At 53.7% G+C, this 25,500-nt stretch overlaps 1 protein-coding gene across 1 annotated transcript in view; it reads left to right on the top strand.

Moving 5' to 3' along the window:
- The window catches only part of ABCC8 (ATP binding cassette subfamily C member 8), a 73,237-nt gene that overhangs the window by 37,126 nt on the left and 10,611 nt on the right, over nt 1-25,500 (top strand). The window contains exons 11-28 of the mRNA XM_044379811.2: nt 893-933; nt 2,083-2,228; nt 3,985-4,090; nt 4,237-4,353; nt 4,737-4,812; nt 5,530-5,635; nt 13,466-13,498; nt 15,271-15,306; nt 15,965-16,063; nt 17,159-17,243; nt 17,913-17,993; nt 19,661-19,798; nt 21,187-21,312; nt 22,210-22,309; nt 22,535-22,776; nt 22,880-23,046; nt 24,123-24,192; nt 24,695-24,852. Coding sequence (XP_044235746.1) covers nt 893-933; nt 2,083-2,228; nt 3,985-4,090; nt 4,237-4,353; nt 4,737-4,812; nt 5,530-5,635; nt 13,466-13,498; nt 15,271-15,306; nt 15,965-16,063; nt 17,159-17,243; nt 17,913-17,993; nt 19,661-19,798; nt 21,187-21,312; nt 22,210-22,309; nt 22,535-22,776; nt 22,880-23,046; nt 24,123-24,192; nt 24,695-24,852 — 1,927 coding nt within the window. The remainder of the gene's footprint in view (nt 1-892; nt 934-2,082; nt 2,229-3,984; nt 4,091-4,236; nt 4,354-4,736; nt 4,813-5,529; nt 5,636-13,465; nt 13,499-15,270; nt 15,307-15,964; nt 16,064-17,158; nt 17,244-17,912; nt 17,994-19,660; nt 19,799-21,186; nt 21,313-22,209; nt 22,310-22,534; nt 22,777-22,879; nt 23,047-24,122; nt 24,193-24,694; nt 24,853-25,500) is intronic.

Here is a 25,500-nt window from a genome sequence, read left to right as displayed (position 1 = left end):
TCCCACCTTGGGCCAGAAGAGAGGGACCTGTGGAGCAGAGCCAAGCTAGTAGCCTGTCAGGTGTGATACTCAGGCAGCATCCCGGGCTCACAGAGCCTGTTCCCTACATTATCCCGTCTTACCTTGGAAGAAGCGAGAGTGTGTGAACAAGGAAGTACAAGTCAACAAAAATCAAGGGAAGAAACCGAGGCACGGGAAAGGTAAATGACCGGCCCGAGGTCAGGGACTCCACCCTTCTCTGACTTGAAGTCCAGCTCTTTGCTCTCTGGGATCCCTATGAAGGGTCCAGGGGCCACACTTGAAACAGAATAAGGAGGGGACCCCTGTGGCAGCAAACCAACTCCCCATCTGCTCAGGGACACTAAGCCTTAGAGCCAAGGGAGACCCTCTTTTAAGCAGTCCTTAGTTACTCAGTGTGAGTGAGTTTGAAGTCCTTCCCAGGAGCCTTGAGAGGTTAGGAATCCTCTAAGCCTCAGAGAGAACCTGGCTTGAGGGGATACAGGGACCAAAGGCAGAGGAAGGGGTAGCAACCTAGTGCCCCCAGAAACACATGCTGCGGACGTCACAGTTGCCCAGAGACAATCGACTCGCCAGTCCCTTCTCTCACCACTTCGCACAGGTCATCCTTCACCCTGGCCACCCGGAGCAGAATAGAAGTGTTTAAGCTTTTGTCTAAAGGTGGGGTCTCAGACACAGGGGGCAAGAGTCCTGAGGGAAGCAGGGTAACGAGCTGGAGGGACCGCTGGGCTGGAGTTCTGCCCCTCCCCTGCCCAGCTCCGCCCCACCGGCTGGAGAAAGGACCCCCTGGGCCACACGACTTCTGGGACCCCCTGGGCAGCTTCATTTTTAGCGATCTCCTCCCTCCCACTAATCTCTTGTGCTTCCTCCACAGTTTTCATGAACACGGCCATCCCCATCGCAGCTGTCCTCATCGTAAGTGGATCCCTGCTCCCTCTCGGCTGGGGTGGGTGGCAGAGCATGGTTGTATTTAGGGGCCACCCAGGGTTTGGCCTTCGGAGGATGCGCTCAGCAGTGGGACTGAAAATAGGACAATACATTGAAAGTCTGTATGCGGAGCAGGTCCCTCCCCGACGGGCAGACAGGGGCCTGCGCCTCTGGGCCCAGAAGACCAGCAGCTTAAGCTTTAAAGAGAGCTCTCTGTCTTTTAAAAAGAGCTATCAAACTCTTAAATTGTAAAAGAAAGACGTATTTATTCAAAAACATTGGGAAATTCAGAAAGGAAAGGATGAAAAGAATTTAAATCACCCATAATCCCACTGGCAACATCTTTAATGTGTTTCTTTCCAGTCTCTTTTTAAGGCACATAATATGACATTTTTACAAAAATAGGATTGTGCCGCACATGCCGTTTTGTAACCTGCTTTTTTGAAATTTAAGAACATGGTGCGAACAAGTCTCCGTGTCATTGAATATTACAATGGAGGTTTTCTAAAGCGATTTTGGCCCAAGCTGTGTGGGAGCCGAGCAATGGGGGCCCAAGGTATGCCCCTCCAGAAAGACCCAGGCCCCCACCAGCCCAGGGCTCCCATCCGGCTTCTGTGACGGTCACAGTTCTTTAAAAAGATGCATTTGTTTCCCCCCGGGGCCGGTGTCTCTGAGCTGTGGCGAGTTCACAGCCTGTCAGGCACACTTGGGAATTCACTTTTGACATGATTTATTGGGCTGGTTCTGGCCTGGCTCCTTGGGGAACTCTGGGTAACGGAGGCTGCTGAGCCAGCCAGGTAGCCGGGCGTGGACACAGATAGGAATGGTTCGGGAATGATCGTGTGCACGTTTTCCCTGACTGAGGACTCCTGTCTGAGGGGGCAGAGCTGACCTAACCCAAGAGCTCCTCTCCAGTCATTCCTGGCAAGGAGGGAGCAGGACAGGGGACAGCAGCCCCTCCAGCTTGAAATCCTAAGCTTGTTGGAGATGTTTCCAGGAGATGACTGAAGATGATGAAGGGGTCTCGAACTGGAAGTTCTCCTTGGGTCCCCTGTTCCAGTCCAAGGGCTGGGTGCTGCCAGTGTGGGAGAGGCCCAGACTCTGAGTCACACAGCTGACATGTGCCTCTGTCCACAGACCTTCGTGGGCCACGTCAGCTTCTTCAAGGGGGCTGACTTCTCACCCTCGGTGGCCTTTGCCTCCCTCTCGCTGTTCCACATCCTGGTCACGCCACTGTTCCTGCTGTCCAGCGTGGTCCGGTCTACCGTCAAAGCTCTCGTCAGGTGAGAGGAGGGTCCAGCAAGGACACTGGACAGGGAGCTCATGTGGTGGCCCCAGGGTTTGCACCAGTGACCACGACAACTACAGCTGTTTGGTCCAAGACATGCTTCCCTCTTGACCTGGGCCTCGCTGAAGGTGGTCATAGTTGGCCTGAGGGACTTAGCCATGTGTGGTCCCTTCCATGCCATCCCCGAGAAGGAATTAGGCAACTGGCTTATGTACCTCTGAGGAGAGGGAACTCAATGGCACCTGCAAGACAATTCTATAAAAAAAAAAAAGAAAGAAAGAAAAGAAAAGAAAAAAATGCAATGTTGAGCGAAAATTGGTATCTCATCATAAATTTCACCCATCAGTAGTGGTTCCACCCTCGAGAGCCACCCAGAACGAGCAGTGTGCCCCCCGCATGGCAGCCCCTCGGATTCCAGAAGGTATCCGCTGAATCTTTGTCTTCCTTAGGCTGAACAACCCCTCTTCTTTCCACGGGTCCCAGAGCCTTCCCGACCCTGGTCAGTAAAGCAGCTTTCCCCTAAGTGCCTGCATGTCCCGTCCCCCGTTAGCCTGCCACTCCGGGAAGCCCTGCTGCTGGGCTCTAGAGCCCTGCGGCCACTGTCCCAGAGGCATCACCCTCTTGGGAATGAAAGCCTGAGGGTAGAGGGCTGAGGTTTTGGCTGGGGGATTCCATACCTGGAGTGTGAAGATCTCCCGAAACTTCTGAAAGAGCTCCTTGAAGGCTAGGGCTTGGCGTGAGTCTGGGGAGAGCCGGCTACGTCATCTCCCACGGCCAGTGGGACGAGACAGTAACAAATGTGCTGCGTACCCGAGCCCCGTCAACCTTGAGGAGAGTGACATCCCCTGACGCAGGACACCCTAGCAGGTCCTTGCAAGCTGGCAAGGAGAAACAGCTGTTGGAGCAAAGTCACTGATGGAAAGAGCAACTCACACGAGGAGGCTCTGGCTGGGTTCAAGGATAGAAGGGGACATAAGTCAGGCAGAATCGTGGTCAAAGGAATTTAAAACTAGGGAGTAGTTAAACCAGGGCTGGGAAAAGATTAGCTCCCATTTCCAGGCTTGGCTGTCCTGATTCGGTTTAGTCGGCCTCAGCGTTGTGACTTTGATCACCCCTCCACCCCACCCCCACCCCAGCCCAGCTCTGTGATTCTGCATCGAAACCAAGGGTTCAAGGATGCTGTCCCTGTTGGAAATCCCTTGTGCAGACCCAGAAGCACTTCCATATGCAGACACTCCTAATCTCACGGTCACCAGGCTATCTGAGGCCTTCTCCTCCTTGAGTTGGGAAAAACGACACCTTCCCCAGCGGGATTTAATTATATGCTTATAAAGCATTTAACACAGTGTCTGGCATCTAGTATGTGCTCAATAAATACTAGCTATTGTTAATAACCAATCCCAATCCTAACTAACCTTAACACTGACCAACCTTAATTCCACCAGTAACTGATAAAGCCCGACATCAGTGAACCAGCTCTAACATTTAACTAAGCCTAAAACTAACCAATCTCCCCCAACCCAGACCCTAACCTAGTCCTGCTGACTGGTCAGCCCTAACAAATCCAGGTAACACCGACTGCCCACGACACATGCCTACTGGTCTGGCCCCCTCCAGTGTGGGCTTTGCGGGGACAGCACCACAGGACCCGGAACATTCTCAGAGCTGCTCTCTCAGGCTGTGCCCTCCTCCCTCTCCCCTCCCCTCTGCCCCTGGCAAGGGTGAGGGGTGTCTCTGTGCTTCCTCTGCAGCGTGCAAAAGCTGAGCGAGTTTCTGTCCAGTGCAGAGATCCGCAAGGAGCAGTGTGCTCCCCGCGAGCCTGCGCCCCAGGGCCAAGCCAGCAAGTACCAGGCAGTGGTGAGTGCCTGGCTTCCCATCCCCCCACTGCCCCTCTCAGTGTTTTTCTCTAGTGCCTGTAGCTTGTGCCCTGCCATGTCCTGCTTCCGCCTTTCCTGCACAGCTCCCAGCCCTATGGGCCCTTATCTCCTCCTGACCATTCCCAGCCCCTTAAGGTTGTGAACCGCAAGCACCCAGCCCGGGAGGACTGTCGGGGCTTCACGGCCCCGCTGCAGAGGCTGGCCCCCAGTGCAGATGGGGATGCTGACAACTGCTGTGTCCAGGTGAGTCCTAGACCCTGCACCCAATGCCTGGCTCCCTAGCACCACCTCCAGGAGGGAGCTCAGCATCAGAGACCTATGTCCTGGGTCCTCTGCCGTGCAGGTCACCCTGCCTGCCTGGGGGGTTCATAGTAGTCCCGAAACCAGGGACACATCTTCCTTCTCCATTAAATGGGGGAACGCATGATTGTCCTCTTGGAGAGGGTACCTTGGGCAGGGGTCAGCGTGAGAAGGCCCCTTCCCCCTTTCCTCTGCCCTAGAAGTGATTCAGGGCCTGAAATCAGTTGTTTTGGCTTTCGTGGGGGAGGGGAGGCAAGAGACCATTCACACTGAGAACCCAGCTGCCTTTCTGTTCTCTTCCGGGCGGTGGGGTACCACCAATAAAGATCATTGGAGGCTTCTTCACGTGGACCCCTGATGGAATCCCCACACTGTCCAACATCACCATCCGCATCCCCCGAGGTACGGCCTGGCTCACCTCTCCAGCATGGTGTGGGGGTGCCCCCTCAGAGTCGGAGCTGAGTGCCCCCTCCCCATGTCCACTGAATGACGTGGAGAGAAAAAGAAAAACCAGCAGGTACTGAGTACTAGTACCTGCTCAGTGCTCGCTCTTGGTGGGTACTCTGGGGTCTGAACACTGGGGGGGGGGGGGGCACGGCCTCTAGGAGTCCACGTGCTGGTGGGAGCGCAGCAGCAAGGACAGCACAAGACAGCAGGACCTTGGTGTCCAGCCCTCTGTGGCAGTCGTACGGTGCTTCACAGGAAGAGCAGTCCTGAGTCACCAGGGAAGGCGCTGTGGAGGAGGCGGGGTTTCTGAGAAAGAGCAGCATCCCTCAGGCCATGAGGCACGGCGGGCATCCTGGCAGAGGCAGCAGCATGAGCGAAGCATGCAGGTGGGATGGAGATGAGAGCCACAGTGGCCTTTGTTGGGACCAGGAGGAGCTGGGCTCACCCTGGGGAGCACGAGAAAGGAGAAGCGAGTGCTTAGGAAGGAGCAGGGAATCACTGGAGAAAGAAGGACCTAGGAATGGTTCCAGAAAGAAAGGCTCAAAGGGGGATTCTAAGTAGGAGGAAAGCAAATGGGGGTCCCAGCGTTGGGTGTATCTGTCTGTCTTTCTGGGTGGTAGTCGTTCGGACTCCCTCCTGCCCCAGTCCCACCTGCTGCCCCCCTCCCTGCAGGCCAGCTGACCATGATCGTGGGGCAGGTGGGCTGTGGCAAGTCCTCGCTCCTCCTAGCCACCCTAGGGGAGATGCAGAAGATCTCAGGGGCCGTCTTCTGGAACAGGTACTAAATGCACCTCGGGGCTCAGTTAGTGGGGAGAGCAGACGGTGGGCAGGTGGGCAGCCTTTCTTTCAACTATCCTCAGGGGAGGGTGCACCAGGCACTTATCAGGGACTCAACCAGCGCTGCTCATTGTTATTCTCATCATCGTCATTAGTTCTTATTAAACCCTTACTATGTGCCACGTACTTGGCCAAGTCCTCTGCATGCGTGATTTCACTTAATCCTATGACAACCAGCAAGGTTCAGATTGTCGACAGTTCTTGTTTTATCCATGAGGGTTAAACTCTTTGCCCAAATTCACTCAGCTAATAGGTGGCTGAGCTGGAACTCGAACTCAGTTCTGTTTGACTCCAAATCTCATGCTCGCTCAGCTGCGCTGCGTCCCTGTGGGGGGGGACAGCGGCACAAACGTTGGTTTCCGGCTTGGTCATCAGCAAAGCCACACAGACTGCCCAGTGGGTGTTTTGCGGAGCCAGAGATAACCCAGACAGACGTGGGTTTCTGGACCAAGTTCACTCTCTTAATGAAAGAGCCAGAAGCCCAGGTTGAGTCAATCGTGAATCTATTATTTATACCCACCTACTTCCAAAAAAACACTTGAAACTCGTTGATAAAGGTACATATAAACTGGGAGCTTTTTAAAAAGCAAAGAGGAGCTGAGAGTGAAGAGAGTGGGAAAGGTGTACCGAAGCCTGGGTGGGGCCTAGCTCGGGCCCCCCACCCCGCACCCGCAGCCGAGGGCAAGGGGGACCTGACAGGTTTGTAGAGTGCATTCAGGAATAAAGTTTGCAGCCACTCCAGCAGAGGACAAGCTTACCCGACAATCATTTCTAGGGGGAGATTATCATTCAAGAGGCCAGGTTTTTCAAAAGCCTGAGTACAGAACTGCGCGGAGAGAAAGACCTTGGGCCCAGTGTCTGAATATCTGTAGGCACCTCCATTCCCTGCTTTTCCAAAATGTCCCTGAATGGTGGGGACATCCATCAGATGGCAAGTGCCCCTCCTCAGTGGGCTGTGGGCTGACAGACAAGCCCTTTGGGTTTCCTATGACCTCAATCTCTGGAGTCTAAATTCTATCAGGGACAGAAGGGTCTCTGCCTCCATTCCCCATCTTATTTGGGGGATTTTTCAACAAGGCCTGACTGGGGAGGTCCTTTGTACCAACTGCCCCTTAGGGCTGTGAAGGGAGGGCTCTGTCTTGTCCACTGGCTGACAGTGTGTATCTGTGAAGGGAAGATGGGATTACGCAGCCCAGAGATTGGGGCTGCCCCTGGATTCTTGGGTCTGTACCCCTTTACCCCACTTTCTCCATCCCCTCTCCCAACCCCCAGCCTCGGGTGCCCTCACACCAGCATCAGGCCCTGTCTGTCCTCCTCAGAGGCAGCAGGCATGCTTGGCAGGGGTTCAGCCCTGTCCCGGCCCCCGCCTCTTCTCCAAGCTTTGCCAGCCCTCAGGGTCTGACTACTGCCACCTTTCTCTTTGGAAACCTCTGCCCCAGCCCGGGGGGACACGAAGGGCCTCTCTAGGGCAGCTAACACTGAGCAGCTCTTATGTGCCAGGCCCTGTACAAGGCACTTTATTTACTTCATTGTCTCAGGCAGTCTTCACCAAATTCTGTGAGGTAGACGTCATTAACCCCACTTAACAGATAAGGAAACTGAGGTGAAGCAAGTGACCCGAGGCCACCCGGCTCTCAAATGGCAGAAGTGGGATTCACACCTGGGTGCTCAAGCGCCTGGGCTTTCCACTGAGTCCTGAGGGAGAAGGAGCTCAAGAGCAGTGTGAAGAAATCATTAGCCTGACGGTCCCAAGGCCAGCAGCCCCCGTGGCCAGGGCACCTCCCTGTCCGGTCAACAGAGCCACCGCCCAGGTGCTCACAGCTCCGTCCTCACGATGCTCACTCTCAACAGGGAGCTGGGCCCTAGCTCCCGGCTCAGTTTGAGTCTGGGGGAGCGGGTGGTGATGAAGAGGTTCTCGCTCCTTCAGGATCCATTTTGCCCTCCTCCACGATGCAGCTTCCCTCCCCAGCATAGCGAGGCACACCCGGGGAGCCCACAGCCAACCCTAGGAAGTTATGAGACTTCGTTCGCCATGCAACTCAGAGTCCAGGCTCTCTACCTTGATGTATTCACTCATGCCCTGTTTATTGAGCACCTACTGTGGGCCAGACCCTGGGCATGGCGACAGCAGTGCAAAGATGATTAAGACGCAGCCCCTGCTTTTATGGGAGGGGAGAGGAGATCAGTGCCATGGTCGAGCATAGAGGAACAAGGGTCTCTGTGGCCAAGGAGAGAAGGCTCATGTGGATGTGGTATTTGAGCCTTGAAGGATGAGCGGTGTTTTAGCAGATGAAAAAGGCAAGGGTAGGAGAGGAAGGTGTTCCAGGCAGGGGTATCGGCATGGGCAAAGGCACACTGATGTGAAAGAACATGATTCTGGAACCTGGAGCACTGGAGGTGTGGGGTGCAGTGGCGGACAGCAGGAGGGTGGCTGGGCTCAGCTCAGATACCCCTATATAGTAGGCCCAGGAAATAAGATTGAGCCGGAAGGCTGTTGAGGAATCATGCTGGTGATAATGGAAGGGGGGGGCAAAAGGGTGGACTGCAGAAAGGGAGACCAGTTAGGAGCTCGTTACAGCGTCCAGTGGCTGGGAGAAGGAGTCTGGACAGACATGACTCAGTTGCCCTCATCTGCTGTTTGCCTCTCAAAATCCTGGACATGTACAAGCTCTGTCCGGCCCACCTGTCGTGGACAACGAGTGACTTAAGCGTGGGGGCTGCGTGTTGAGGGCTTCCTCCCTTGCAGGCAAGCTCCGTGCCTCAGACACTGGGGCTGGGTCGGCAGGGGTAGGATGCACTTGCAAAGTGAGCCAAGAGCAAAACAGCATTTAACCTGGCAGCCTCTCCGGCACGTCTGCCTCTCTGCGGCCAGAGGCAGGGGCGATGCCAGGCTGCCCCGGCGTTTTCATCCACGCCACCGCCAAGGCCTGGTGACCAGGCAGCCAGAAAGAGTTCCAGGAGGCAGAAGGCAGGCAGCTGGGGGATCAGGACGCCCAGAAGAGCAATGCTCTGGAGAGGTGGGTTGGTTTGTACAGCCGCTCATTTATTCTTTCACAGAACAATGACGAGCGTGGCCGAGCAGATAGGAGCAAACGCTCCGGAGACAGGATGCCTGGGTTCAGGTCTGAGCTCTGTGCTTTGGGAAATGCTGTGACCTTTCTGTACCCGGCTTCTCTTATTCCCATGGGGTTGATGTGAGGCTTAACCTGGCATGTAGTGAGTGCCCCATAAATATCATAAATATTCTTTGACAGTGGGCTTCTGTGGCAGGTACAGACTTCCCTGTGGCTCTGGAATGTGCCCCGGCCTGTCTCCCAGGAGAGATGGTAGTCAGTTCCCTGGGCACAGAGACCATATCTTATTTGTCTCTCTGTATCCACAGAGCCTTGGCTAAATGAATTCATTTGCTAACTGAACAAACCGGGAGCAATTTCTGACCTTCACGAGACTGCCGTCGTAAATGTGTCTCTGCGTCTCTCTCCTCCCGCGTGCCTTTGCCCAGGCTGCTCCCCTAACCCAGAATTCCACCACCCAATTCCCCGCCACCGTTTGGAAAGTGGGACTCCTCCTCGTGCGTGCCTCTGCTGTTGTAGTTATCTGCTGACGTGTCGTCTCCCCCACGACGCGGCGCTCCTCGAGGGCAGGACTGAAGGGTTAGTCCACGTTGTACCCCGAGTGCCCAGCACAGGAGGTGTGTCTTGTGAACTCCTCCGTGCAGGCGACAAAGGAGAAGACCTGCCTGGGGAGCTCACGAGCCCTGGGTGGATGGAGGCATGCAGACGGAGCCCAGGGTGGGCACGGAGGTCCGTCGGGTGAGGGTCTGCATTCTGGGCTGGAGGTTGACCGCAGCGGCCCCGGGCGGATGCAGCACCTGGGCCGCCCCCCGGGGTCTCAGGGAGAACCGCGTGGCCGCTGAACATCTGCTTTACTAACTGCCGGTGCCGGGCTCTCCGCTTCAGCGCACGGTCAGCCCTGGAATTTGCAAACCGTCTCCTTAATATCTAAGAAGAAAACACTTGGATGAAAAGTTAATACGAGCAGATATACACCAGTGAAATTCTTTCCCTAGAAATAAGGAATAGGGCCATTAATGGCCACAGTAGAATGATTGTAAATGTCCCCAGGGAGCCAGCAGGAAGCGGGGCCCTGAGGAAAGCGCTGGGGTGGAGAGGAATGTTCCATTTCCTGATGAGGAACTATAAATCAGCCTCCCTGGAGCTCCCTGCTGCCCCTGCTCCCACCACCTGCCGAGGCGTCCCTGTAGGAGCCATTCGTTACTTCTGTCTGCGCCCCACAGGCGGCCTGGGCCCTGCTTGCCCGGGGCGGCCTCAGAATGCTGTTGCCTGGTGGGGGTTGGTGTGAAGGGTGCCTCCCGAGACCCCTGATGTCCCAGGAGGTGAGAAACCACCTCCTTTCATGACTGCCCTGTGGTCCAGTCTCCCCTGGAGCCTTTGGGGAGTAGGGGTAAAGGACTCAGGTGACCCCAGGTTTCCTGGAGAGGCAGGTGCAGTGAGGTAGTAAGCAGACAAGACAAGGGGCACTGCATGGAGTTGACGAGCCAGGCTTGGAACCCGATGGTCTCTGGTTGTAGTCCTGAGTCTGTCCCTAGTTTGCTGTGTGACCGTGGGCAGGTTATTTGACCTCTCTGAGTTTTAGTGTCCTCATGAGGACAATGAGAAAAATGCTTTCCTTTCTCAGAGACTTGGTGTTAGGACCCAATGACATTAATTGGAAAGGGCTCTGTGGGTAAAAGGTGACATTTCACGGCAGCTACAGGCCTGTCAGGGGCAGGGTAAAGGGACCACGGAGACCCAAAAGTTCTAACTTCCTCTTTCAACCTATTTCTACCTCTTCCCTTATTATTGATTGCTGGGGTCTTAAACCAGTGGTGGGCCCATTCCATTCCTCCTCTGTGTGAATCTTTGGGACCAAGCACGGAGCTGAGAAGGTGATCCCCCAGTTCTACAACCCCACGCCTTGCCTCCAACCAGCTATGAGCTGTTTTTATAATATATTCTCCCAGTGTCACTGAGATTTGTGCCATGACCCCAATTTTTTACAGAAAGAAACAGAGCCTCCCCTAAGGGAAGGGTCTTGCTGAAGATTTCACAACCAGCGAGTAGAGAAACTCCTCAGAGACGCACTTCAGAGCCCATATTCTTTCCAGTTCTCCGAGCTGCCTGCCTTCCCGAGCTGCCTCTTGCTCCGACCTAGAATTCTCTCCCTCTGTCTGCACTCGGTCCTCCCCTCCTACAGAGTTCATCTCAGCTCTGACTACATGGAGCCTTTCCTCACTCTCTCAGATTTCTTCTCCCCCAAACTATTTTTTAAATTTACATTGTTCCGTGATTCTAGAAGAACATTCATTAAGTTAGAAAAGACACACAAGTATAAAGAAGGTAAAAACCACCTAATATCCCATCACCTAGAAGTTTCCAGTCTTTTCTCTATGCATTTGCAAAGTGTTTGTGGGCCCTTTCACCTGAAATGTCTATAATACTTTCTTACTCCTACTTTGTTTTGGCCTTCATAACTTTCTGACCTCTGTACCTGTCTGATTCGCTCTACCAGACGGCGAGCCCCGTGAGGGTGGGCCGTGGGCCTCGATTCCTCTTGGTACGCACACGCATGCCTAGCTCCTAGCTGGTTGGAGGGAAGGACGTGGGGTTGGAGAACTGGGGGGAATTGTCCTTCAACTCAGTGCTTGGTCCCAAAGGTACAGGCAGAGGAGGGATGGAATGGTCCCCACACATTTAAGACCCCAGTAATCAATGAGAGAAAGTACGTGCCACATGTACCCTTTTGTACTTTTCAGATGGAAACAGCTACACACGAAGCCTTGGAGAGGCTCATTCTAGGGAGGCTGGGGCTACACTGGAAAAAGGTGAAGATGTACCTGGATTCATACCCCAGCTTCCCTTCGTCCTAACTGTAACATTGGGCATGTCATGCAAACTCCAAGCCTCAGTTTTCCCATCCGTAAAATGGGGATACTAACGCCTCTTTATAGTGTTGTCCTGTGGATGACATGGTGCAAACCAGCAGCTTCACACTGTGCCTGGCATAAGGATGGCCCTCACTGAGTGCTAGTCTCCCTCCCTCTCTTCTTCCCAAATGACTAAGATGTCAGTTAATAACCTCCCTTTATTACAGGTCTGTCATGTGCTATGCGAGGTGGGGGCTGGAAAAAGATGCTGTTCCTGCCTTAAAATCCCACTGGGGATAAAAGACTTAACCAGAAGATGATTAGAGAGTAAGATAGTCCATTATAAGGTCTCATTGAGCAGTGCAGACAACGATGCAAACTGAGTTAGGGCCGAGAGCGCTCGCTGTGTGCTGGGGTCCTCAGGGAGGCCGCAAATGCTCTTTCCTCCCGATAAGTAACAACTCTGGAGACAGCTCTTTGGAGCTCTGGAAGCAGGCAAGGCAGGGAGATTCCAGAGACGAGCTTATCTGGGCCATGGCCACAGTTGGAATTTATAAGCTCTGGTTTTTCATCTCTCACATTACCAGCTGCCCAGAAATGACAGCAATCTGGATGGTCGGGGAACACAAGGTTAGGTGGGGTTGAGAGAATGAAAGGAGACCCCAAAGATCAGAGAACAGAATCTGAGGGGACGTGGGACTGCATATCCATCAGGATCACCTCTCAGCTCTGCTCCTCAGCAAGCGACAGAAAGGAATTCCTCAGGCTCCTTTCCATGCCTGCTTTTGTCCATCCCAGGGTTCCTGACAAATCACAGGGCAGTAATGAAGCTTGGTCATTAAGATCCTGAAGCTTTGGAGTCAGATAGATCTGTTTCCTCTGTTACGTGCTGGCTGGGTGGCTTTGGGCAAGTTACTTAGCCTCTCTGACCCTCACTTTCTTTGTCTGTAAAGTGGAGACTGTCCAAATCAACCTTCATGTGATTATTTAAAGCTTTAAAGAAGATGATACTATTACGGTGCTTAGCACCGTGCTTACAAAAGTTCAACATAAATGTTCTCTGGTTTCAGTATGATTAAAGTAAGATCTGTACGAAAACAGAGCCAATTGTTTTTCCCCAAATGTGCATGTCGGAAGCACCCATTTTATCAGCAGAGGGCTACTTCTGGAAGGTTGAGAGGTGGTCTGGGGGAGGAGGAAGAGCACTGGCAGAGTTGGCACCAAAATTCAGGTTGCCTCACTCAGTGTTTTCCTTTTTTTTTTTTTTTACTATAATCCACAGTGGGAAATGCATTTATGTCACAGGCCACTACGTTTCTGCGTTGACAGATAAGAGAAAAAATTCACCACATCTTTTTTTTTTTACAATTTTATTTTTTTTAAATAATTTTTTATTATGTTATGTCAGGCACATCTTAACCACGTGCCGTGCACACTTTTTTTTTAGTGCATTTGCACTTCACTTAATTCACACCCGATTATCGGGTCCCAATCTACAGTTCAAAAGCACTGCATACATTGATTCTGACCTTGGCAAAGTCAAGGTCCCTCTCTGAGCTTTCATTTTCCCACCTGGAAAACCATGGTGATGCCCGGCCAGCCTCACGGCTGCTCTGAGCCCGTGCCAGGAGCACGGATTTAGCCCTTGCTATTTGGAGGGTGCTTGTCTAGGTGCTGTGGGAGGACAGAGATTGAGAAGAGTGGTTTGTGCCCCAAGGAAGCCACTTGGGGACACTGGGGAGGGGTGGGGATGGCGGGATGGCTTCTCTCCGAAGACCCTTGTGATGGAGAGAAATGCAGTGGAGTGAGAAGTAACTGTGTTGGTTTTTCCCATTTGTGCCCCAGCAGCCTTCCTGATGAGACGGGAGAGGACCCCAGGTACAGCCTCGGAACTGGGTTAGAAGGGGGTCCCAACAAAGGGAAGAAGCTGGGGGGAGGGCGCTGGGAGGGCTTGGGGGGTTACTGAGTCTGGATTGCAGGGAGCGCAGCTAACTTTGTGTCAGAGGCACTGGACACATAAGGCATGCTTTCTCTGGTTCCTGGAGAGAAAAAACTTAGACATGCCGGTCTGCGGCCCTTCAAAGGGCTATGTAATATATAAACAGATATACAATATATCTGTGGTTTAAAAATTTCGTGGTGAACGGGGCACCTGGCTGGCTCAGTCCGTGTGGAGCATGAGACTCTTGATTTCAGGGTCGTGAGTTCAAGCCCCATGGTGGGTGTGGAGCCTACTTAAAATAAAAAAATGTTTGATTAATTAATTAATTAAAATGTCATGGTAGACGGTCAGAAAGTAGCTTCCTGCTTGCCACGGGCTGGCGGGAAGGGAGAAAGGGAGTAACTGCTATTGGGTACAGGGTTTATTTTGGGGAGGTGATACAAATGTGGGATTAGTGGTGATACTTGCACAACCTTGTGACAACCTTGTGACCATTCAATGGTTTTTAGAATTGGAAAACAAATGTGGCAGGGAAAAGACAATTAGGGGAAAAAAAGTGTCTAAAAAGGCCCTAGGGAATGCTCCTGGGGAAAAAAAAAGTTGAGAAACACAGCTGGGAAAGAGGAGGTGGTTATCCCCCAGACCAGAGAGAAAATGCGGCCGTGCTGCTTTATGTTTAGTGTACAGGTCTGAAAAAGTCCACGTGAGATCGATTAATGAGGCTCTGAGACCCTCTCGCCCCTCCCCAGCCTCACATCTCCCCAGAACATGCGAAACACCCTGGCGGTGGCTTGAAGTCAGGACTGGGAACGTTGACTCAACGTCGTAACTCAGCTCAAGCTCCTGGCCTTCACTCTGACGCCGGAGTGTTTCGCTTGCCCGTGTTTCCTCTGCCCTTTCTCCCACCTTGTCCCCAAGTGCCGGGGCGTGATGACAGGCCCCGTACTCTCTAGCCACAGTAACCACGGTCCTTGAGCCGAACGGCCGAGCTCATGGTACGTGACGAGTATGGCCTGTGATGAGAGCAGCGGGACAGCGGAGCTGGCGCTGGAGCCCTTGCAGGCAGCCCGGGGCACGTGGACACGGCAGCTGACCATGCCCCCCTCCCCTCAGATCCCCCAGATTCCACCGCCGCCTGCTGACAGGGCCACACCAGGCTTCCAGTCACGCCCGAGCCCTTCTCGGCCCTCTGGCTGCCACCGCGAGAGTGCCATGGGCTCAACGTTCCCACACACGAGCTGCGGGCCTGGCCTGGCTCCTTCCAGACAACCCTCCCTGCCCCAGCTGTTTGGGCAGCCACGTCTGTCTGAGACGCGTCTGTGCATTTGAGCCCCGATGCAGACACTGGAGTCTAGAGGAGCCATGTGTTGGCCTTGATACTCCTCTGACACGGGATTCTCCCCACCACACACACACACAAGCTTACACCATTGGTGCCTTTCCCCCGTTCTCCCTCTCGGCTGGGCCCTGGGGCCCTCCTCACGCACCCCACACATACTGGGGGTGCTACACAGGGTCGGGCAGTGGAGGCACCCCCAGGATGGCCGAGCCCCTCTCCACACCCCTCCATGTGACACGGGTGGCTGCATCCTGCGTCCCAGGGACCATAAAGGCACCCTCATGCCAGGTTTGAAGGAGCACAGATGTCTAGGGAGAAGTTGGTGCGTGCATGGGAGCCCTGAAGTTGTGTCTTTTCTTCCTGCTGCAGCCCAGAGCGGGAGCCAGTGGCCGACTCGGACGTCAGGTACTGTGACTGGGAGCACCTGCCCGCTGGGCAGACTTCCTCAGAAGGGCTCTCAGCCCAAGGGAGCCTCAGAACCCTTGAAGGCAGCCCCTCCCCGCAGGGCCCAGCCTAGCTGCAGGGAAGAGACCCAAGGGGGCTCTGTGCTCATCAGATGGTTCTGAGGCCCCACTGCTTCTGTGCCTTAAGCTGCTCCCTTCACATCAGACCATTTTTATCTCCCCCCCACCCCCTTGTTTTTGGTCTTCAAAAACCTTATCACACTAAATGTGGTTCCCTTAGCTCTGCTATTTTTTAAGTTCCACTTGGAGAATTACCTGTTAATATCAAAATCAGGTGGTTTGAAGGCCCCTCAGGAAAGCAGGAAATTAGGGGTTGAGGGTTTGGTTACACTTTGGGCTCCTCCCAGTTCTGGGTAAAGATTCAGGAAGAACAGATGACAGGGAGGAGACAGGTTTGATGCAGGGCAGGGCAGGGGTGCAATCGTGTTCCCCCTAGTCTGCTAAGACCCGGGCACCCAAACCCGTCCCAGGCCACTGGAGACCACACAAAGCAGATTTCTGCTAAGTGCACCTCCCTGGTCTAAACCATCTGCTTGACAACTGCCTCTGAGAACGAGCCCCTGAGAATGCCTCCCCTACTCCCACCTGCTGTATTCCAGGAAGAGAGGCCCCGTGGCCTATGCTTCTCAGAAACCATGGCTGCTCAATGCCACTGTGGAGGAGAACATCACCTTTGAGAGTCCCTTCAACAAACAACGGTAAACGCCTCTCAGAGGAAGACAGGCTGGGGGAGGGGAGAAACTGGTCAAGGGCAGCATTAGCCAACCCTCCCCGGTGCCCGAGCCCCAGCTGGCTGCCCTGCCCCTCCATTGATCACCCACACCCAGCCATTCTGCTCTCCAGGATGCTTATCTGGATTCCAGCCTGTTCCATATGGTGCATCTGGAAATGATCCAGATGGGCCTGGGTATCGGGGCAGTCCAGCTCCTGTGGGTATGAGGGTAGGAAAGAGGGGGAGTTAGGTGAAAGCCCTGATGCCTTCTCTTGAGGCTGAGGGGAAGGCTGACCCAGCTTCCCATTATTCCCTACACCCAGCTCTGTAGTTTGTGCACGATTTTCCCTCCAATGATAATAATTGCTACCATTGATTGAGCTCCTGGGTGCCAAGTGCCGTGTCCTACTCTTTACATGCGTGGTTTCCTCTAATGCTCACAGCCGCCCAGGAGGCAGCTACTATTATTACCCCCATTTTACAAAGGAGGAAACCAAGGCTCAGAAGGGTTAGGTAACTTGCCCAAGGCCACCCAGCCAATAAGTGAGAGAAATGGGTCTCAAATCCAAGGCTGCCTGACACCCAATTCCATGTCACCAAGACACTCTTGTCGCCTCCATGCACCCTGGTTGGCACCTGCCCAAGCTAAGAGCTGGCCAGGGGAAGTATGAAAGGAACAGGCTGGGCAAATATTTGATCAGCCATCATCATTACTGCCTAAGCCAACCAGCAGTGATTTTCCCTGGTGGTGCCCCCAGTGTGGGCTCTGGCAGTAGCTTCCCCCACTGCACAGGGGCCTCGGGCCCCCTCTTGTCACTTACATGGCATATTTGCTACTATCCAATTTCATCCTTCAAATATTTAACTGGCCCCAAGACTCTGGGAGGTGCTGCCCTCAGCTCTTTTCAAGCTCCCGTGGTGTTTGCCTGCAGCCAGGCAGAAGGCCATTAAAGCCATTGCTCCCCCCCCTGCCCAGCACAGCTGCCCGGAAGCTAATGACCCCCTGCATGTGGTCAGGCCCGACTCTGGCCAGGCTGATCGGCTCTGTCCTTCCCCCCGCCCCCTGTCCCAACCACTCCAGGTACAAAATGGTCATCGAAGCCTGCTCCCTACAGCCGGACATCGACATCCTGCCCCATGGAGACCAGACTCAGATTGGGGAACGGGTTAGTAGCAGCCTCTATGGGGTTTTTTCAAGGCAGGGGCCCTCAGGCTCCCCTGATCCCCACCCATCGCCACCAGCATGCCCTGAGATCGTTCTCAGGGAGAGCAGGGAACTGGAAAATAAGAGAGGGTAAGGGCGGAAGAGCTGCCTGCAGTGAGCTCAAAACGGTCTTGAGCCCCGGGCTGCTGGCTGTCCTCGACACATTTGCCACTCGCGCCCTCCTGGGCTGGAGGTGACTTGGCATCTCCTTCATTCATGCCCCACGTATGTCCGAAGGGCCCACACGATGGTGCGGTAGGCCCGGGGTTCTATCCTTCACGTATACTCACAAGGTGGGGCTCCTCTGCCGTAAGCTTAGGCAAATCGGGTTCTCCCACAACTGCCCTCCTTATGTATGATTTAAATCCCTACTTCCTCTGTCTTAGTCGTCCCCGGTCAGATAGTGCCTAGCACCTACATCATGAGTCTTCAAAGACGGGGGGATCGTGCTCCCCACTTCTGAATGAATTTAGTAAACACGTGTAAGATCCTCCTCTCTTCACAGTGAGGGGCAGGAAAGAGGTGGCTAGAGCCAGGCCTCCACCTGAAGGAGCTTGCAGTCAAGTAAGGGGCAGGACAGTCTTTCCTGAGGGGCTCTGAGAGCATGACCTTTCCTCTCCTTTGGTCGCAGGGCATCAATCTATCTGGTGGCCAACGCCAGCGAATCAGTGTGGCCCGAGCCCTGTACCAGCACACCAACGTTGTCTTCTTGGTAAGTGTATTAGCTGGCATCTCCCTCGGGGTCCTCCCTGACTCACGGCCCGTTCACACACACACACACACACACACACACACACACACAACACCCAACAACCTCCCTCTCCAGGAGTAAGCCTCTCCTGCCAGAGATATTACCTAATCACTGACGGGGAAACTGAGGCAAGGATAGTGCAAATGACCCACTGAGGACTTCACACTGAACTCTGCAGTAGCCATACGGGAGATGTGGAGTAGTTACAGGCCGCCTCCCTGTAGGACGGCCCCAACTATCAACACTTATTTAGCCCCACTATGATTTGTGGAATGTTTGCTGGCACTTCCCATCCCCATGCCCAGAGCAGACATTGCTAACTGATCACAGCAGTAGTCACAGAAAATTCAGCATTATCAATGAAAGCAATTCTGTGAAACCCCACATTAGTTTCTGTGGGAAACTTCACTTGGCCTCAGAATCCTTCTCCACACAGCACTCCAGATACCCACTAGCGGTCAAACGTGAGGTCAGCTTATTAGCGATCCCTACCCTATTTCATGCCAAGTTCTGCGTTAGGTGCTTTGGTTGACCCGGGAGAATTCTGAGAGCCAGTCCTCGGCCTCAGAGATGTCTAACTAGGGAGATGGAGGTCACCACACCCAAGAGCCACAGCCCAGCTGAAAGGCAAACTGTGGGGCACAGTCTATGAGGAGGCTTGTCCAAGGAGACAACTGTGAGGGCTAGAATAATCAGGGAGAGCTTCCTGGAGGAAGACCTTGAAGAGTGAGTCGGTTAAACAGAAGGAAAGAGGAAAGACGTTTGGGTGGGGAGTCAGAAGAAGGAACCTCAGGTCTCTGAACCTGGTTTTATTCTTTCCCCCTTCTGCCCCCAACACACATAAATGCTCCCCACTAAACACACTTCAAAATGTAGAGGTTCATAGTCTTTGTTACCATCTGACATAGCACTTTACAAAGTACTAGCTTATTCATGGTTTTATATGAGCTTTAAACAGCATTGTTAGAAATAAAGAGGGTATTTTTGTTTATTTCAGCAAAGTTGTATTAAGCTCCTACTCTACCAGGCACAAGGGGTGTCGGTTCCTGGGGGCCTCACAGGAATGGACGAATAACTATTAAAACTGGAATTGAGAGGAGGGAAAGCTAGGCATGGAAGTGAAGAAAGGACACAGGAAGAGCTAGGATAGAGCACTGAAGGGTGAGTAGGAGTTCACCAGGCAGACAAAAGGCAAAATGGCACTTGGGGCAGAGGAAAGAGCATAGGTAAAAAAAAAAAACCTGGAATGGCAAGTTCTCTGGAAACCTGGAATACAGGGAACTTGGACAGGACAAATAAGTGAGACCAGAAAGACTGAGCGGGTAATAGAGGGCCTAGATCACCACGCTAAGGAATTTGGACTTGAGAGGCAATGGGGAGCTACTGAAGGTTCGGCAGTCAGGAAGTGCCTGTGATTAAATCTGTTTGAAAGCAATAACTGATAACAGCCGCATTTTAAGATGAGGCATGTAAAGCCCAGAGAGGTTAGGTACATTGTCCGAGGCTGTACAGCGAACTAGCGAACTAGTGCCAGTCCCTGGACCACAGCTGGTATAACTCTGATGGTTTTTATTCTCGCTGTTACCCTCTCCCCACACACTTGCCCCGACCTTCTTCCCTCCGCCCAGGATGACCCCTTCTCAGCTCTGGATGTCCATCTGAGTGACCACCTGATGCAAGCCGGGATCCTTGAGCTGCTCCAGGATGACAAGAGGACAGTGGTCCTAGTGACCCACAAGCTCCAGTACCTGCCACATGCGGACTGGGTGAGGGGCCACAAGGAGGTCACGCTATAGAGGGCTGAGGTGGGAGAGGCAGTAGGACATCTCCCAAGGAGTCGGTGTCTCAGTAGCAATTGCTGAGGGCAGAAGAGATGCACACTGAATGGCTTCGTAGCTTCGGCAGATCCTGCAGGCCAAGGGCTCAGTGTCACCTAGAGCTTCAGATGTTCCCACCCTCACCTGGGGCCCCTCTGGGTACCTGCAAGGCTGGCACCGAGAAGTCTCAGAAAGGAGCAGACACTCAATTCCTACCTTCTGTTTATGGCCCAGTTTGATGGCTCATCCCCCTGGCCTTGGGACTGCCGATTCGGATGGGAGAGCCAGCTTCCTGCCCTCTGACCCACCACGGGTTGGATGTATCTAAGTCAAGATCAACTGGAAAATACGGAAACAAACAATACAAGTATTAGTAGAAACATCAGTATTATCAATGGGATGCAATTTTGTGAAACCTCACATTATCCAAATTTCTGCACTCCTCAATACGTAGATAACAGTTACTTCTCAATTAATTGGAAAGCATTTAACCTTTAAGGTGGCAATCACGTGACTTTTACAATCGGGGCCTTGCCAGACTCCTATATAAATTTGCCCCTGAAAATTGAGGGCCTCCTTGAGCTTCAGACCTATGCTAAATGGACCTAAGTCTTCCTTCTGCATGTGGTAAAATCCTCCCTCTACTATGAAAAAGGGAGGAAAAAAAATCCATATTTTTAAAAAAACTGTTGTAACAGGTGCAGAAGGTCTGTGATTGAGTTTCCATGGTGACCTTGGCAAGGCAGTTCAGGACAATCTTTAGTCCAAAGAAGGCAGACAAAGCCATGACTGGTTCCTTGAAATGTCAGTGAGCAAGTCTCCCAGGCATCCCTCCTTGCACCCCAGGGGGTAAAGGAGCAGGGGAGGGTCTCTGAATTAATGACGAGTGTCCATGAGTGGGAAACACTGAGCATTTCAAATAAAATCAGTTTTATTGATTTCAAAGAGGCATGGCCACACACACTTAGACCAATAGGTGCGTCGTCAACCACTGGTGGAACCTACCAGACGTGCGATTAGCTGTTGAGTGTGTGAAAACAGCTGCCCCTGATGGGATCCTAGCGAGGAATCAGACCGCTTGACGAGGATACATCAATTTGCTCTGCAAACCCTCTTAGCAACCCTGGGGCAACCTCTGAGAAGTACCCCCCGAGAAGTACAGACCTCTAAATCCTGGGAGTAGGTCGGTGAGGACTGCCGTGGGGAAGCCAGCGGCCAGTTGTGGTGGGGGAAAGAATGTGTGCCGGTCCACCGCAGACTCCTTGCTGAGGCAGGGGTGTGACCGCCACTCCCCCTTCCCGTTCAGCCCCGGGCCGGGTCTGTTTCTGCTTTTCCAGATCATCGCCATGAAGGATGGCACCATCCAGAGGGAGGGCACGCTCAAGGACTTCCAGAGGTCTGAGTGCCAGCTCTTTGAGCACTGGAAGACCCTCATGAACCGGCAGGACCAAGAGCTGGAGAAGGTGAGTATGTCCTAGGGGCCAGGCAGACAACCTCGGAGGAGAAGGTGGAAACGTGAACACACAAAGGCCTTCCTGCCCTCACTGCCCTAGGAAACTCCCCCAAGGACAGATGTGGGGGCTGAGCGAGCACTTCCAACTGCCAGAGGAGGGCCGGTACCTGTGCCGTCTACTCAGCGCAGACTCAGGTGGACGCCTTCCCCGTCCCCTGAAATAGCCAGAAACCATTTAGTTATAAAGCTTCAGAGAATCAGCTCAAACTGGCGAAGCAGGAAAGGGGAGAGTTGAGGATTTTTTGGCTCATGAAAGTAAAAAGGACCAGCTTCAGGTGGAGCTGGATCCAGGTAGTTAAACACTGCCGTCAGGAACCTGTTTATCTCCCTCCTTGGCTCTGCTCCCCTCAGACCGGCCTCATTCTCGTGGTGGCGGAGAGAGCTATCAGCAGCCGCGGGCTTACGTTCTCCCGGCTCAACACCTCTGCCAGCAAGAGAATGCCTCTGTCACAACGGTTCAGCACAAGTCCCCAGGCTCCTTTGTCCGCTTTGGTCCTGTGCCCCCCCTGGATAAATCACTGTGGCCAGGGATGTGGAATGTGAGATTGGCCAGCCCTGAGTCTCGTGTCCACCCAGGGAGCCAGGGAGAATGATCAGCCCACCCGAGTCACAGAGACTAGGAATAGGGGAGAGAGGGTCTCCCACAGGAATATTTGGGGTATCGTGAGCCGATAAATGGGGAGGAGTAAATTCTGGCAAGACAAACTCGCATCCATCTGGACCCTCCCCCAGGTGGGGGCACTCTGGAAACCTGACTCTGCTCATTGCCAGGGATGGCTGTCCTCCATCCTCCCTTCTTCCCTCTGCACACTCTGAGGACAGTGGCCAGGTTCCATCTGTCTTCCAGGAGACCGTCATGGAGAGAAAAGCCACAGAGCCATCTCAGGGCCTGCCCCGGGCCATGTCCTCAAGAGATGGCCTTCTGCAGGATGAGGAAGAGGAGGAAGGTACAGACAGTGGGACTGGCAGTGAAATCATGGCCTGAGGTCTGATGGACCATGGGGAGATGAAGGCTCGGGGTTCTGGGGGTGGTGAGATACTGTGACTGCTATTAAATCCCTTCCGCTCTGTGTGCCTCGGTTTTCCCATCCGTAAGTGGGGATAACAGGCCCCTGGCTCAGCCTGAGGGATGCGAAATGGGAAGCCACAGGGGGGGTTCTTACGGCCTGCAGAGGAAGCAGCTGAGAGCGAGGAGGAGGACAACCTGTCTTCAGTGCTGCACCAGCGGGCCAAGATCCCGTGGCGAGCCTGCGCCAAGTATTTGTCGTCGGCCGGCATCCTGCTGCTGTCGCTGCTCGTCTTCTCCCAGCTGCTCAAGCACATGGTCTTGGTGGCCATTGACTACTGGCTGGCCAAGTGGACCGACAGCGCCCTGACCCTGAGCCCCGCAGCCGGGAACTGCTCGCTCAGCCAGGTGTGGCTGGCAGCCCCAGGGCAGGGGTCGGGGGGCGCCAGGGAGGGGAGAGGGCTGCCCCACGGACCCCCCAGGACCCCATCTCATTCTCCGCCCGGCCCAGGAGTGCGCCCTCGACCAGACTGTCTATGCCATGGTGTTCACGGTGCTCTGCAGCCTGGGTATCGTGTTGTGCCTTGTCACGTCCGTCACGGTAGAGTGGACGGGGCTGAAGGTGGCCAAGAGGTTGCACCGCAGCCTGCTGAACCGGATCATCCTGGCTCCCATGAGGTACTGCTTTCCCCCGGCCATGCGGGGCTGTGGGCAAGTCACTGTTCTCTGGGCCTCAGTTCTCCCATCTGTAAAATGGGGATATGCAACCTCTGTCACAGGCTGCAGTGGGGAGGGGTGGCTCAAGGAGACAGTGTGTGTAAAGTGCCCTCCTCGGGGCAGAAAGCAGAGGAAAACCACACACGGTGCTCGGCATTTTATACGGTTTTTTCATCTAGCTGTCACAGCAGCCCTTCAGAGTGAACGTCCGCAGGCTCTGCGTTCTTGCACGTTTCCCTTCCCCAGGCAGGTACCATCTGCCCATCTCCACCCACAGATTCGGCTCTCCCCCTCCTCCCCCAGCCAGCGTGCAGGTTCTGACACTGGGGACATGGGGACATGTTTTAATCTACTGGAATGGGGTGTGTACAAATCCCAAAGGCCACTTGGTGTGAAACAGGTTTAAGGTGGTCACTGCCCAATCGACCGGCTGACTCAGCGTTAAAGCACGACAGGCAAACGGGTTATCTGGCCCTTGTCAATGCCAAGGCCTCACCATCTGACTACACTTTTTACTTTTCAGACTCATGAGCTCTCTGTGGCCCACAGACATGACTTCAATGTTTACTTACCCTCTATTTGTCCCAGATCTGAGCTTCTGAAATCCTCTCGTTAGGGTTGGGCCGGCTCTGGGTCAGAGCCAGAGTGATGACAGCCTGAGTAGCCTTGCAGGGTCAGCCAGCTGACAGGCTGTCCCCAGGGCCCTGTTCGCCCTGGCAGATCGTCCCTCTGGAGAAGACTCCACGTCCCCAGGACAGCTGCTGAGTGAGTCAGGCTAAGCAAGCAACTGAGGAAGGTGGCAGTGGGCTTAAGAGCCAGAGAGGTCAGTGAGGGCCCAGCACCCCTCTGGGCAGCTGCAGGAATTCTCGGGAACACAGGCCAGATATCTACAGACTTGCAGAGGCAACCACCCCTAGGACGCCAGACCCAGAGATGACCCCAGAGACACTAAAATGAAAGAAATAACTACCCTCATTCAATAAACAGGAAGGAAATCAATAAACGGATGAGTAACTGTTCTTCTGGTTGCCTCTTAGGTTTTTTGAGACCACGCCCCTTGGAAGCATCCTGAATAGATTTTCAGCTGACTGTAACACCATCGACCAGGTACACAGGCCTGTGACCCATTTCCCCAGTTCAGAGAGAGGCCAGGCGCCCACAATTTTCCTCTCTGGTGCCAGCTTCCCCAGATCTGGTGCTCAGAGCCCCGTGGGAGGAACCCAGTGGGTCCCAATCTGATTATAGTGCTGCCTCAGGGCCTGGGGTTGCCCCTGTGACACCGTCATGATAAGGCGGAGGGAAACCACATCCCTTTGGCTTCCATCCAGTACCCGCTGGCTCACTTCAGTGAGGTTCCAGCATTGTCTGAACCAAGGTGACTGGTTTTGTGGAGAAGATTCATTTCGACTCAGCTTGTGTTCTTGATTTACCATCGTACTAGATGGTGAGGAAACAAAGTCCTGACGCCTGCTCTCAGGAAGCCTACAGTGTAGCTGGAGAGAGAAGACGTGGGGCTGTAGTAATGGGAGAGAGCAAAACATGGCGGCAGGTAACACACTGAAGGTAAACACCAAAGCTCACCTCCCTCTCTCACCCTCTCTTCCGTCAGCACATCCCGTCCACGCTGGAGTGCCTGAGCCGCTCCACCCTGCTCTGTGTCTCAGCCCTGGCTGTCATCTCCTACGTCACGCCTGTGTTCCTCGTGGCCCTCTTGCCCCTGGCCGTGGTGTGCTACTTCATCCAGAAGTACTTCCGGGTGGCGTCCAGGTGATGGCAGCCTTTGCCAGCCTCAGGGGGAGGAAGGATGGGAGGTGCTTTGCTATGGGCAGTTGGGTATTCCTACTAGAGTAATCATCAAAAAGTAGTAGAGTTGTCTTCCCTCCTGAAAAGGAAGAGAGAAATGAAGGAAAGAGAGATACTCATCTTCCACCGCCCTGATGTAACCACCTGTCGGCGCGCACGTGCGCGCGCACACACACACACACACACACACACTCTGCCATTAGTATCGGAACTATTTCCTTAGGAGATACGATCAGGAGTGGAATTGCTAGGTCAGGGTGTATACACCCCTTTATGCCCTTCCTTCATTTTGCCAAAATGCTTCTCAGGAGGGTTGTAGGAGTGCAGTGACCAGGCTGATTGCTGATGCAAGAAATTGAGGGCACCTGATGGCAGGGGTGTATAGCAACTGTACCCCCCAGCTCACGGAGGCCAGTGCGTGCCTGGGAGCCTTGACTTGAAGGAGACTTTCACAATGATCACATTCGCCCTTGAGAGTGTTCGAGTCACACAGGTTTCTTTCCTACTCCAAAGTTTCTAAGAACATTCTCTAGAATAGAAGTTCTTTCTGGGAGCGCTTCTGTTAAACTCATAGGTTCAAATAATTGTCGGGAAAATTTAAAAGAATCTCTA

Source organism: Ursus arctos, unplaced genomic scaffold (genome assembly GCF_023065955.2).
Source record: "Ursus arctos isolate Adak ecotype North America unplaced genomic scaffold, UrsArc2.0 scaffold_23, whole genome shotgun sequence".
In the NCBI taxonomy this organism is placed as follows: Eukaryota; Metazoa; Chordata; class Mammalia; order Carnivora; family Ursidae; genus Ursus; species Ursus arctos.
The sequence above is the reverse complement of the archived record's forward strand: the minus strand, read 5'-3'. Positions and strand labels throughout refer to the sequence as shown.